This window comes from Narcine bancroftii, chromosome 4 (genome assembly GCF_036971445.1).
Source record: "Narcine bancroftii isolate sNarBan1 chromosome 4, sNarBan1.hap1, whole genome shotgun sequence".
In the NCBI taxonomy this organism is placed as follows: domain Eukaryota; kingdom Metazoa; phylum Chordata; class Chondrichthyes; order Torpediniformes; family Narcinidae; genus Narcine; species Narcine bancroftii.
Window position 1 is genome coordinate 300,162,597 of NC_091472.1, and position 13,973 is coordinate 300,176,569.

Below are 13,973 nucleotides of genomic sequence, written 5' to 3' on the forward strand. Positions count from 1 at the left end.
CTAGATACTGGTACAGTTGAACAAAAAGCGCAGAGAAGGGCATTACTTCTTTTCACTGCAGGACCCTCAGTTCGGGAAACATTTAAGACACTTTTGAATACTGGAAGAAAGGATGAGTACCGGAAAGCGGTAGATGCATTAAATGCACACTATGTAGTGACACTGAATGCTACATTTCAACGCCATTTGTTTCGGAGAACGAGACAAGAAGATGGCCAGATAATTGCTCAGTACGTGACGAGACTACGCCAGCTAGCTGTTGGATGCAGTTACATGCCAGCTGATTTGGACAACCAATTATTGGATCAAGTCGTACAGCACTGCAGATCAGATAAACTCAGAAGACGTCTACTGGAAAGAGGGAGTGAGTTGGAACTCACTGATGCTTTAGCTATTGCTGCTGCATTAGAGGCTGTTGAAGGGCAATTTCATACCATGACCCTGAAAGACAACTCAAGCCAGCAAATTAAGAGGCTCTCACATCGCCATAATCAGCCAAGATATACGCCGACACAGGATGTGGAGTGTTATCGATGTGGAAACCGAGGTCACTTTGGAAAAAACCCATATTGTCCAGCCAAAGGCAAAGTTTGCAGAAAGTGTGGAGGCAAGGACCACTTTGCAAAGAAGTGCAAAAGCAAGTCCAAAGCAGACCAGAAGAGGAAGAGTACAACTTCCAAAGGCAAAGCCTGGGGGAAAGGAAAGTATCCTGGAAAGAAAGATACCATTCGCCAGATAGACGGTGACCATGATGATACCCAGGAGGAACAGAGTTGTTACCAATTTACGTTGAATGAAGTACATCATGAGAAAGTCCCAGTGATCATTGGTGGAGTGACAGTGCAGGTCATTGTAGACTCAGGCAGTGACAGTAATGTGATTGATCGACATTTATGGGAGAAGTTGAAAAGGAAAAAGATCATCTGTACCTCAAAGAAGTGTTCCAAGAAACTATATCCATACACAGCAACCAAGCCATTGCAGACCATTGGATGTTTTACTGCAACTATTGAAGCTGGAGATAAGTACACCGAAGCAGAGTTTATGGTCATAGAAGAGAGGGGAGAACCATTGCTGAGTAGAAGCACAGTGCAAGACCTGGCAATACTTCATATTGGAGCTTGTGTCAATTCAATTCAGTCATACGAGGATATGAAGCAAGAATTCCCCGCAGTCTTCCAAGGAGTAGGAAAGCTGAAAGGTCGACAATTGAAGCTAGCGGTAGATGAAACGGTCAAACCCAAGGCACAACCAATGCGCCGAACTCCGTTTGGACTTCGTGGGAAAGTCGAAGCCAAAATTAAAGAATTGATCGAACAAGACATTATTGAACCGGTGGAACATTTGACACAATGGGTCAGTCCCGTAGTGATTGTGCCCAAACCAAAGGGTGACATAAGACTATGTGTTGACATGAGAATGGCCAATGAAGCTATAATTAGAGAACGACACCCTATACCAACACTGGAGGAAATACTTCAAGAACTAACTACCAGCAAGGTATTCTCAAAAACTGATCTGAAATGGGGCTATCATCAATTAGAGCTGGATCCAGGTTCCCGAGATGTGACAACATTTGTGACTCACTGTGGATTGTATCGTTACAAGAGACTATCATTTGGAATTAATGCAGCTTCGGAGATCTACCAGTATGAAATCCATCGAGTGATTCAAGGCATTCCTGGAGTTGCCAACATTTCTCACGACATCATAGTCCATGCACCAACGAAGGAAGAGCATGACAAACGGTTGAGGCGTGTACTATCTAGACTACAGGAGGCAGGCCTTACCGTGAATGGAAACAAGTGCCAGTTCGGTGTGTCAGAAATGGACTTCATGGGACACAGACTTACACGGGAAGGACTAAACCCTGCAGAGGCCAAGGTGAAAGCTATTGAAGAGGCACGTGCACCTCAGAACGCAACAGAGGTGAGGAGTTTCCTGGGATTGGTCAATTTTTGTGCAAAGTTCATTCTTAATTTCGCTACAGTGGCAGAACCACTAAGGAAACTAACCAGGAAAGGTGTACCATTTCATTTTGGATCTGAGTAGAAGAAAGCGTTCACAGCGCTGAAGCAAAGCCTTGACAGATGCAAAAACTCTTGGATATTACGATCCGGCGGCATCAACCAAAGTCATAGCGGATGCCAGCCCAGTTGGTTTAGGAGCCGTGTTGGTCCAGATGCATGATGGAGGACCAATAATCATTGCCTATGCCAGCAGATCGTTATCTGATGTGGAAAGAAGATGCTCTCAGACAGAGAAAGAAGCACTCGGACATGTATGGGCCTGTGAGAGGTTCCATGCATATTTATACGGCATTGAATTTGAACTCATCACAGATCATAAGCCATTAGAGGTGATCTATGCACCTAGATCCAAACCATGTGCCAGAATAGAGAGATGGGTACTCAGACTACAACCCTACAAATATAAAGTAATCCACATTGCAGGGAAAGCAAACATTGCTGATCCGCTGTCCAGATGGTGGTCCACAACGCCTCATGCAACCACTGGAAAAAGTCCTGTAGAAACATTTTTTGGGAGAAAAATCCGCACAAAAATGCCAGAAATAAAGGAAATCCGAGACGACCAGGAGATGAGGGACCACGATGCTGAAAAGAAAGGTACAGCAAAGCTGTACACAGATTCGAAACGTGGAGCCAAGTACTCAGACATCATGCCAGGAGATAATGTTCTAGTGAAGCATGAAACTGGTGGTAAGCTAGACACACCTTATTACCATCAACCCTATACTGTCGTATCCAGAAGTGGCAGTATGGTGACAGTCAAGTCTCCGACTGGAGTCCTGTATAAGAGAAATGTATCAGGTGTAAAAAGGTACCAGTCCAGAGATACATCGAGTGAAGAGGTTGAAAGGCCAATATGAGATGCTGAAATTGAAAGACCTGATGATGTTCCAGAGGCAGTTACCAGCACTCCTGATGAAGTGACTAGAGCGCCAGAAACACCCGAAGCCGTGGCGAGCAGTATTTCCAACGCTGAGAGTGAACAACCGAGAAGCGACGACAATATCGCAGGCAGGCCGAAACGAAACCGGAAAGTGCCCAAACGATACGAAGACTTTGTGCCATAATTTTAATAAGAACTTTGGGACAGTATTTAATCTTATATCATAAAGTGCATGTATGAGTGCTGTAGGAAGTAAATTTTATGTAGTTGAGTTATAGTATTACCATTAGTTACGATGTTTGTATGTTTCCGAGGGATATTGGTAAGTGAAAGTAAAGTTTATTTCTGATTAAAGGAGGGATGTCATGATAATGAATATGTATGAGATGTACCGGAAGTCACGTGGTATGAGAGAGAGATAAGAACACAAGCAAGAGAACAAAGGAAACGGGAGAATAAAGACACTCAGAAGTTTACCTGATAAACTTGTGTTTAATGTTTTATTAACTTCACATTTCGGGCCACAAATGTGACAGTGAGGTTGCACATTGAGCCAAAATTGCATTTGCTCATCGTTAACAATGATCAATATTAATATTGTTTTTACCCAGGTGGCAGTGGAAATAATCCAAAGTTTGACATTTATGACAACCTGCCATTTAATCCTTTTCTTTGCTTCTGAAACTCTGCCCATAGATATCAAATCTACATTTATATATTTTGTGATTGACACTAGCAACTTGAAATCATACACTCCTGCATTTAAAATCATTGGTATCTGTTCCCACTTTCCTTTCTCATGCTAAAGTCACACCTTCAACACCACCAAATGTTTTAAACCTTTCCTGAGTGACCAGACTTGACAAACCCTGCCATGACTTCCCTATTACAATCTGCTTTCCCTCTGTGATAACCCAATGCTTCCTTGAGGACAACAGTAATCTCAAAGTGGAATAATATGCCAACATCTACACCTGGTGTAACACCGTTCAATTTTATTTTTTTCTTATCTTCTGAAATTTTGCATATGGACAACAACCCTTCGTATCCATACATCACTAGTTTTAAACTAAACCATCACATTAGAATTCCGAATGTTATGCCTTTTCCTCCCTGAATATCCTGTTGTGTATATGCAGAACTGATGAAGAAAATACTAAGAAATTTTTCTTTCAATTTTATCAACCTCTAATTTAGAATAAGTATAACAGAAACCAGACCAGAACCTAAGACAAATAAAGACTTCTAAAAATTTTGTATGTGATAAGATGCAAAATAACATGGGGCCTTACCTAAGTGAATACGAAGGCTGAGTAAAAGAACTAGAAAAGTTAAAGCACCCTCAAGCATAGATTTCTCATGTTCTGGATCAGGTGCTCCATCTTGATGTTGTGATGCCATTGTCAGTAAATCCACCACTTTAAACCTAGATGAAGTTAAAATTTTTTTTTTTAAACAGTTTAGACTCTTGGACACTACAGCCATCATTACATATTTTAAAATATCTCAAATATATTTGTCTTTATCAATATACTTGTTAATCATTCCACTGAAGGCAATTTATGGCTCTCAACATTGTCCAGGCTAAGATAAGAACAGTGCAGACCTGAAATATTCTTGATCTTCCAGTTTTAGCACAAATGCCTTCACACCGATTATCTTGCAATATCTACAATATTTTTGTACTCAAAAAATAATTGATCACCATTACGTTGTGAAGTTACATTTTGGAAATTATATATTTCAAGATTTTTAAAAACCCTGGTATATCTTTCATTGCACTAACCTTTCAAAAACAGATGAAACAAAATAATCTGGATCAAGTCTGGAAGCGCAAACCTAACAGGGAAAAATAATGTTCCAAGATTAATATTTTTTAGTAAAAATAAAATTAAATCTTTACATAGGTGGTTTAAGCTTAGTATATTTGCTAAAATTATTGCAAACCTTAAAGCATTAAATATATGCATACCTGCAGAAGGAAGATATCGGGATCAATCATAGAGTTGCAGAAGTGGGACTGCACATAAGTCATAGCCTGCCCTTTAATCTGCAAACCATTTCTAACCCACATGTTGCTGTGTATTTCAGATAGGCAAGCCTAAATTTAAAAAAAGTATAATAGCCTCTTAGTCCTTGATGCCCATTATGAACAGGAAAACAATGCAAATAAAAATATCTATATCATTTTAAAGCAAAATATGCTCTAAGCTGAACAATGAACAAATAATCCAAAAATGAATTATCCATCTAGGACTGGATTACCTAACATCTGAAAACTGTATTCTTAAACTATAAAACTATCAGTAATCAACTGAAACCATAAGGAAACAAGTAAATAAAAATAATGAGTGGCAGTTTTCAAATTTAGAAGTGGTCATTTAATTAAAATATTTGCTTTGGGGCTAAAATTTTGATGCATAACTGGACAACTGCTCTAAATTCCAGTGAAGTAGGAGAGAGGAAGCACTCAACAGGATTCAAACAATGTGCTGCTGGAGGAACTCAATGCATTGTGCAGCATCCATGGGTAGAAATGGTTAGTCAACATTTTGGAACTCACAGCACATCATTCTTAGAGTCTCAGGTTTTTCTGAAAAATATCCCATTTTGGGTAGATTTTTGCATAGTTATAGGAAAAACTAGTTATAGGAAAAAACCAGGACTAAAACATCTCAATGAGAAAAGGTCAAATTTACTGGGCTGAGAAATAATATGTCAAAGGTGTACAGCAGGTAGTACTCTCAAAAGAAAACAAGAACTAATGCTATAAGGCATTGAGGAGGTACTAGAGAAGGTTTAAGACCAAAATGTTACCATTTTGTATCTTGCAAATCTGGACTACCTTGGATGCTAACATATAGAGTGTACAGTATTGAAAACTGGAAAAACAAATATCAAAAGTCCAACATTGCAACATTCTAGAGAAATGCAGGAAGTCGCAGTATTGGGAAAAATCTTAAAAGGCCAACGTGGTACATGGCAGAAAATAAATGAAAACAAACCCAACAATGCTTTATAAAAACAAACTGCAAGATAGCAGCAAAGGAAAGGTTTGGAGTTTATAAAAATATAGCCAGGTAGAAGGTGGAAACCATGAGTATGGTTCTTAACGGTTATTGGTGCAAGCAGACAAGGAAGAAATCATTCTACATTTTAATAAGCAGTTTAGGATCTTTGAAATTAAAAAAAAAACGGGCTGACGTGGAGAAAGTGTATTCTAGATAGTTCAGAGAAACAAGAGCCTCAAAATGCATTCTTTGAAATACAGGAGGCTGAGGGTCTATAAAAATAGTAAAGGCATGAATAGACCTGATTTGGAAGAACGATTTATTCTTATCAGAATCATTAATAAATCATAGGCCAGAGCTAAAATAATTGCCCTTAAAATTAAATAAAAACTGATGAAAAACTATTTCCCCAAAGAGAAGTATTAGGAACTTAATTTTACTTGAACTTGTGGGGGAACTTTTATAAATTGCCTGTATGAATTCTCAATACCTTCAAGATTACTCACAGAGAGTTGCAGGTAAAACTATTTTAAATTGAATCATTAGAACATTTTTAAACATTTACAATGCATGGTTAGCATAGCAGGCAGCACGGTTAGTGCAGTGGTTAGTGCAACACTATAACAGCGCCAGCAACTAGGGTTCAAATCCAGCTCTGTCTATAAGGAGCTTGTACTGTCTCCTCGTGTCTGCATGGGTTTCCTCCCACCATTCAAAGCATACTGGGTGCGTAGGTCAATTGAGCGTAATCGGGCGGCATGAGCTCATAGGCTGAAAGGGCCTGTTACCGTGCTATATATCTAAATTTTAACTGATATGGACCTAATGGTATCATTCCCTGCCATAATTTTATATCATCCAAGTGGCTTCAAAAGCCATTTAAACTCAAAGAGGCATAGAAAAGCTGTCATTGATCTAGAACAGGAAGCTTGCAATTGGAAAATCTAGAGAATACGCCTTACATCTATTTGAAAAACCTATGAACTACATACACTCAATTATTGTGCTGGGGGGGGGGGGGGGGAGGTGCAGGTATTTTGAAAAAAAAAACAAGATTTTATTGGAAAATATGAAAAAAAATCAATCAAATACACTTGGTCAAATTTTATCTTTTATTGTTATACATAATTTGAAGAGCTTTTAGTCAAAACACAATCAATTTGAACTTTCAGTTTGAGAATAAAACAACAAACAAAATTTAACATTTTTTTTAGCAAACAGACATACAGCAGTTACAGGGCACTTCGGCCCACGAGCCCATGCCACCCAATTACACCCAATTAACCTACACCCCTGGTACATTTCAAAAGGTGGGAGGAAACCAGAGCCCCACAGAAAACCAAAGTAGACACAGGGAGAATGAAGAAACTTCTAACAGGCAGCTTGGGATTCGAATCTCAATCCCAAACACTGGCACTGTACAGCGTTGTGCTAACCGCTATGCCAACCTTGCCTTTTTTTTGTGTTTTTTTGCTTTCCTGAGTGATCATCTAGCTACCATTTTTCATTCAGCCTTCATAATTGGCAACTTCTTAAGTGTTTTCTCTTTATACATTCACAAGATCATTCAGTTCTAATTTGCCCAGTTTCATTTAGTTTGCATTTAATGCAAATGAAAAAAGCACAACTGAAAATATATGGACAGAATTGTAATAAGCATGCAACATGCAGGCTGAGGATGCTGAAAAAAATTGTTCAATCGACAACAAAGTGAAATGGAAACACCTGAATCTGAAGTGGATGAACCATCAATTTCATCAACATCTCTTGATCTGGTAAAAGTGAATCGAGATCCAGTTGTTGGCATCTAACAGCCTATAAGTAGTGTAAAACATGAGTACATTATAAAAAACAAAGTACACTGAAAATGCACATTAATGACTCTGATTGAGTTCATACATCTTTGATTGAGTTCATACATCTCTGATTGAGTTCAAAGGATTCTGGAGGGGAAGGGCAATCAGCCGGATGTCATGGTTCACATGGGGACCAATGACATAGATAGGAGTAGGGATGAGGTCCTGAAGAAGGAAGTTAAAAAGAAGGACCTCAAGCATAGTAATCTTAAGATTGCTGCCAAGTGCCAGAAAGGGTAGGAACAAGTTGAGCCAGATGAATGTGTGGCTGAAGAGATGGTGCAAGAGGCAGGGGTTCAGATTTCTGGATTATTGGGATCTCTTCTAGGGAAGGTCTGACCTCTACAAAAAGGACAGGCTGCACCTGAACTGGAAGGGGACCAATATCCTGGTGGGCAGGTTTGCTAGAGCTGTTGGGGAGGGTTTAAACTAGTTTGGCAGGGGGGTTGGAATCGGAATGTGAGTGCAGAGATTAGGGTAGAAGGACAAAACCATGATGCTTTATGCTCTGGGTTGGTAAGGAAGGAGAGGCAGGGGACAAAACATAAATATAACCAGTTAGAAGGGTTGAAATGTGTCCATTTCAACACTAGGAGTATTAGGAATAAAGGGGATGAACTTAGAGCATGGACCAGTATGTGGAAAGACCATGTTGTGGCCTTTACTGAAACTTAGCTGGAGGAAGGGCAATATTGGCTGATGCAGGTACCTGGATTTAGATATTTTAAAAAGAAGGAGGGGAGGTAGAAAAGAGGGGAGGGGAGAGAGTAGCATTACTGGTCAGGGATAGTATCACAGCTGAGTCAGTGTGGATGGAAGTCAGAAATAGAAAGGGAGCTATAACTGTGCTGGGAGTAGTCTATAGGCCCCCAAATAGCCCTCAGGACACAAAGGAGCATATACGCAGGTAGATTTTGGAATGGTGAGGGAAATACAGGGTTGTAATTATGGGTGATTTCAACTTCCCCAATATTGACTGGCGCCTACTGACTGCAAGAGGGATAGATGGGGCTGAATTTGTCAGGTGTGTACAAGAAGTATTCCTGACACAGAATATGGGCCAGCTTACTGGAGGAGAGGCAATATTAGATCTGGTTCTGGGGAATGAACCTGGTCAGGTGTGGACCTCTTGATGGGGAAGCATCTTGGTGAGAGTGACCACAATTCCCTTAGCTTCAACATAGCTATGGAAAAGCATATAAACAGTCAGACTGAGAAACTGCTTAACTGGGGAAAGAAGAATTATGAAGGGATGAGACAGGAACTAGCTAGAATAAATTGGAAACAGATGTTTAAGGGTGATGGCACAGAAGTAATGTGGAGGAAGTTTAGGAACCACTTGTGCAGGGTTCAAGATAGGTTTGTCCCATCAGGACAAGGAAAAGATGGTAAGAAAAATTATGGACTGGTGAGTTTTACATCAGTGGTGTGAAAACTATTGGAGAGGATACTTAAGGATAGGATCTATAAGCATTTGGAGAAGTACAGTCTACTCTAGGATAGTCAGCATGGCTTTGTGAAGGGAAAATCGAGCCTCACAAGTCTAATTGAGTTTTTTTGATGAGGAACCAAAAGAAATTGATGAGGGTAATGTGGTAGATGAGGTCTACATGAATTTTAGCAAAGCATTTGATAAGGTTCCCCCACTCATCCAGAAAGTCATGAGGTATGGGATCAGTGGAACCTTGGCTATGTGGATAAAAAAAATGGCTTGTAGGAAGAAGGCAGAGAGTCGTAGTGGAAGGAAAGTATTCTGCCTGGAGTTCAGTGACTAGTGGAGAGCTGCAAGGATCTGTTCTGGGACCCCTGCTCTTTATGATTTTTATAAATGACATGGATGAAGAGGCAGAAGGATGGGTCAGTAAATTTGCAAATGACATGAAGGTTGGAGGAGTTGTGGATAGAGTTGATGGCTAGCAAAGGTTACAAGAGGTTACAGAATGCAAAGTTCATCAGAAAAGTGGCAGATGGATTTCAAGCCACACTTGTGAGATGATGTACTTTGGAAGGACTAACTAAAAGACTGAGTACATGGTTAATAATCAGTTGCTTAAGAGTGTGGATGAACAGAAGGACCTTGCGGTTCAAATCCATGCATCCTTCAAGGTCACAGCACAGATTGATAGGATAGTTAAGAAGGCCTATGGGATGCTGGAATTCATTAATGGGGGATTGAATTTAGGAATAGAGAGGTCATGTACAACACTACAAATCTTTGGGAGGACTATGCTAAGAGTATTGTTTTCAATTCTGGTTACCTCATTATAGGAAGGATGTGGAAGCTGGAGAGGGGACAGAGGAGATTCACCAGGATGCTGTCTGGATTGGGAAACAAGTCTAAGGCAAGGTTAGCAGAGCTGGGAGAAATCTGATGGGGGGTGGGGAAAAAATTTTTATTTTAAAATTTAAGAAAGAAAAAAAAAGGTTATCAGAGCTGGGACTTTTCAATTTGGAGTGTAACAGGATGAGAGGAGACTTGACAGAGGTCTATAAGATTACAAGGGACATACATTAGGTGGACAGCCAGCACCTGTTTCCTTGGGCAGGATCTGCAAACACCAGAGGATATATGTACAAAGTTAAGGGAGGGAAGTTTAGAGGAGACATCAGGGGTGTTATTTTTTAAATACACAATGAGTTGTGGGTGCCTGGAATGCCTTGCCGGGGATGCTGATGGAAGCTGAAACATTGGGGCATTTAAAAGACAGACACATGGATGAAAGAAAAATAGAGGGTTATCGGGTTAGGGGGGGTTTAATACTTTTTTTTAGGAAGGAATATATGGGTTGGCACAATATTGTGGGCCAAAGGGCCTGTACTGTGCTGCACTGGTCTATGTTCTATGAATTGTGACCAAGGTGATGGTCATTTTGACTGACCCATGCCTGGGTTTTGGAAGCATCGTGGAAGTCGCTTGTTCTGTTTCCCCTACACAAGGAAAAGAGGAGTTGTGACAACATTCATCTGAAAGGATATTTCTAAGCAAGAAACTCGACGAGGATTCATGAGTTTTCAGCAGTCCCCAGTCATTCAGTCTCTCCCACCTCCTCCGTGATTACTTCTGGGCATTACTTTACCAGTCTGAGTTTCAACACAGGATTTCTAAGACTGTACTTTGGAATGACTTCCCAGAATTGTGCCCAGCTGTAATGGTTTGGGTATCACACACATACACACACAAGTATCTTTGTGCATAGTTGGGGTAAATTTAATTAAGATGTTACATTATTAGTAGTTACAAATAAATATATTGTTTTAAAAGAAAAATAACAGCAGTCTCTTGGTGAATTTCTACTGCTGCTGGTTTGCAACTTAACTCCAACATCTCTAAGGAATCTAAGATTTGGCATGCCGTGACCTCAACCTGGTTTGGCAATTCAAGGTCCCACAAATGCAGAAGCGTCCACAAGGTAACAAACACAGTCAAGTTCACTACAGGCTCTGACTTTCCATCTATTCAATGGATCTATGTGAAGGCACTGTCTCAAGAAGGCAGCCAACGTCATAAAAAAACTCTTATTACTCTGGTCACAACCTCTTCTCACTGCTACCTTCAGGCAGAAGGCACAAAGGTTCAAGAAGTTTCTTTCCAACAGCTATCAGATCTTCACCTTGGTGGGCTAATCATTGATTGCCCTGACAGCACAAAAGAACTGCCTACACGAATGTGCTACTTTTTTGCACTAAGATTACTGTGAATATTCATTATCTAGCATATGTTTTTAATTGTCTTTTTTAATTTAATTTTAAAATTTTAATTTGAATACTATGATAAATTTTCCTAACAAGTGCCTGTTTGGCTGCAGCAAGCAAGAACATCTGCGCATATGTACACTGTACAATGTGTATGACAATAAACTTATCATCATCATCAGGTTAAGCATGTCTCCATTGCCCCTTAACTTCTACATGTTTCACAAAGTGATATGGAACTTGCTGTGCCAAGATCTGAAGAAGCTAAAGAAGGGAGTGAATGCAGCTCAGAATAAATCACAAACTTCCCTCCACTCTATGGGCTCAGTCTATATCTCCCGCTGCCTAGGAAAGGCAGCCAGCATTCTAAAGGATTCATCACATTCCAGACATACTCTCTTCTGCCCCTCCCCTCCCATCAGGCCTAGATGCTTAAGAGTGTGAAAGCTTGCTCTTACAGGCTTCAAGCCAGTTTCTTCCCCACAGCCATCAAGCTCTTGAACAAAGGCCAGAACAGTGTTATTATGCTACCTTTGCATGGTGTTGATTGATCTTCCTTGTCATTGTAATCCTATTCACAAATGGTGCTATTTACACAACTATACAAATGTTAGTGATAACCTGTTAATCTGTTCGCAGATTAATCCTTTGCATCATTTAAACTTGCCATTGACCAACCAAAACAAACCCATGCACTATAATCTGAGAAACTCTGATCTACACCTTTTCTATCCAAAATTCAGCCCAAACTTCTTTTAATCATTACTTGTACCGCCTCCTCTGCAGCTCAATCCAGATAGTCATGACCCTTTATGAGAAAATCGTTGTGGTGATATGTAATTACACCACTAGGTCATCAGGGGTCATCCCGGTGACCTTGTATATAAAGCAGTCCAGACCTCTTAGTGTACATATTAGTTTATTAAAGCTGCCTTATACTCGCACTGCTGGTGTGGTTATTGTCAGTACAATTATAGAATGCCGTAGTTAACTGTAGACAATCGTATCCCTTAGATCTCCTCTAAATTTCTCCTTTCTCACTTTAAACCTGTGCCCACCAGCTCTAGGCACCCTTGCACTGGGAGAAAAATTCTGGTCATCTATCCTATCACTGTCCCTAGGACTTATACAAACTTCTAGAAGGTCACCCCTCAGATCTAACATTACAGACAGAATAAATCCTGCATATCCTGTTTTGTATAACCATGACAAAAAAAGTTCCAACTACTTTGCTAAATGGCCTGGTTCAATCTCAAAATAATGTCCCTTTGGCCTGTAAATGCCACCAGTGGAGAAGTGTCTGTATGCCAAATCAATTACTTTCAAAGTCTTGAAACCTCAATTAAGTTATTCCCTAATCTTGCATATTCAAAAATAAATATTTAATTGTGTAATCTGCCTATTTACTCCCTTAAACAGCATTAATCATCTGATGAAACTACACTTCATGCTTTCTAAGCTTCCACTGAGATCCACCAGAGTTTGCTGTTTAATTGAGATTATAGGACTGGAATAGGTCAGTTATGAATTTAACTGAATAACCAACACATATGCTGTCCTGGCAGAGCTCCCAGAGATTTCCCATCACATTTATTTCTGAACGTGTGAACATTTCTTTATGCTTAAAATAAATTTACAAAGGCATCATACGATTTTCAGTATGATTTTACCTTGCTCAGAAACATGGCGTAGTAACGGTGAAGAGGCAAGTGAAAGGTGACCTGATTAGGAGAAGGCTAGATTTAAGAAAACACAAAAAAGGCATTAGTCTGAAGGTCCAACATTGTTTATTTTTAACATCTGAAAATAAATATTAGTCAAAATATTAGAATTTTTTAAATCAGCAGATTTATTTATAAACAGTACCTAGAATACAACATTAAATTGATGACAACTTCATGTAGGGCAGACAGACATGGTTAGATCAGACCTTCTGCCTTATTTCCCCTCATCAAAATTAAGTTAACATTAAAATGTTAAATCTAGCCATGGAATTTAAATCAAAATGCTGCATTAAAGTATCAGGGCATGAAAAATCCTGATCATCATTCAGATTATATTGTAGATTGTGTACTCGATTTCAAAGAATGTTGAATTTTTGATCGGGGCTGCGTCATTGTACCCAAGGAGAAAATCAAGGTGAAATTTCAAATCTTTAATATATTTTACTCATGGTATAAAATAAAACAAGTACAGTACAACTCCAATTATCCGAAATAAACAATATTCAAAATTTTTTGGACCTGGAAGTGACTTCTGTTAGGCCCTGCAATTTTTTTTTCAGATAATTGAGGATTTCATAAAAATCAGAAATCCTCATTTACCCAAAAAATTTTGAAGCCAAAATTACATAATTTTGCCTCAAAAAAATTTCGGGTAATTGAGGATATCCGAAACATTCAGAAATCCTCAGTTATCCAAAAAAAATTTCTGAATTGAACTGATGCCGCAGGTTGAAAAAACTTTGGAATTTTGGAAAAACCTCCAAGTAGAAATTTGA

At 39.4% G+C, this 13,973-nt stretch overlaps 1 protein-coding gene across 4 annotated transcripts in view; it reads right to left on the reverse strand.

Moving 5' to 3' along the window:
• ubr3 (ubiquitin protein ligase E3 component n-recognin 3) overlaps window positions 1–13,973 on the reverse strand; it is a 293,785-nt gene that overhangs the window by 203,871 nt on the left and 75,941 nt on the right. For all 4 annotated transcript variants that reach the window (XM_069935677.1, XM_069935678.1, XM_069935680.1 and 1 more), the window contains exons 12-16: window positions 13,144–13,209; window positions 7,650–7,739; window positions 4,886–5,014; window positions 4,700–4,752; window positions 4,206–4,339 (exon numbers count right to left, since the gene is read on the reverse strand). In XM_069935677.1, coding sequence (XP_069791778.1) covers window positions 4,206–4,339; window positions 4,700–4,752; window positions 4,886–5,014; window positions 7,650–7,739; window positions 13,144–13,209 — 472 coding nt within the window. The remainder of the gene's footprint in view (window positions 1–4,205; window positions 4,340–4,699; window positions 4,753–4,885; window positions 5,015–7,649; window positions 7,740–13,143; window positions 13,210–13,973) is intronic.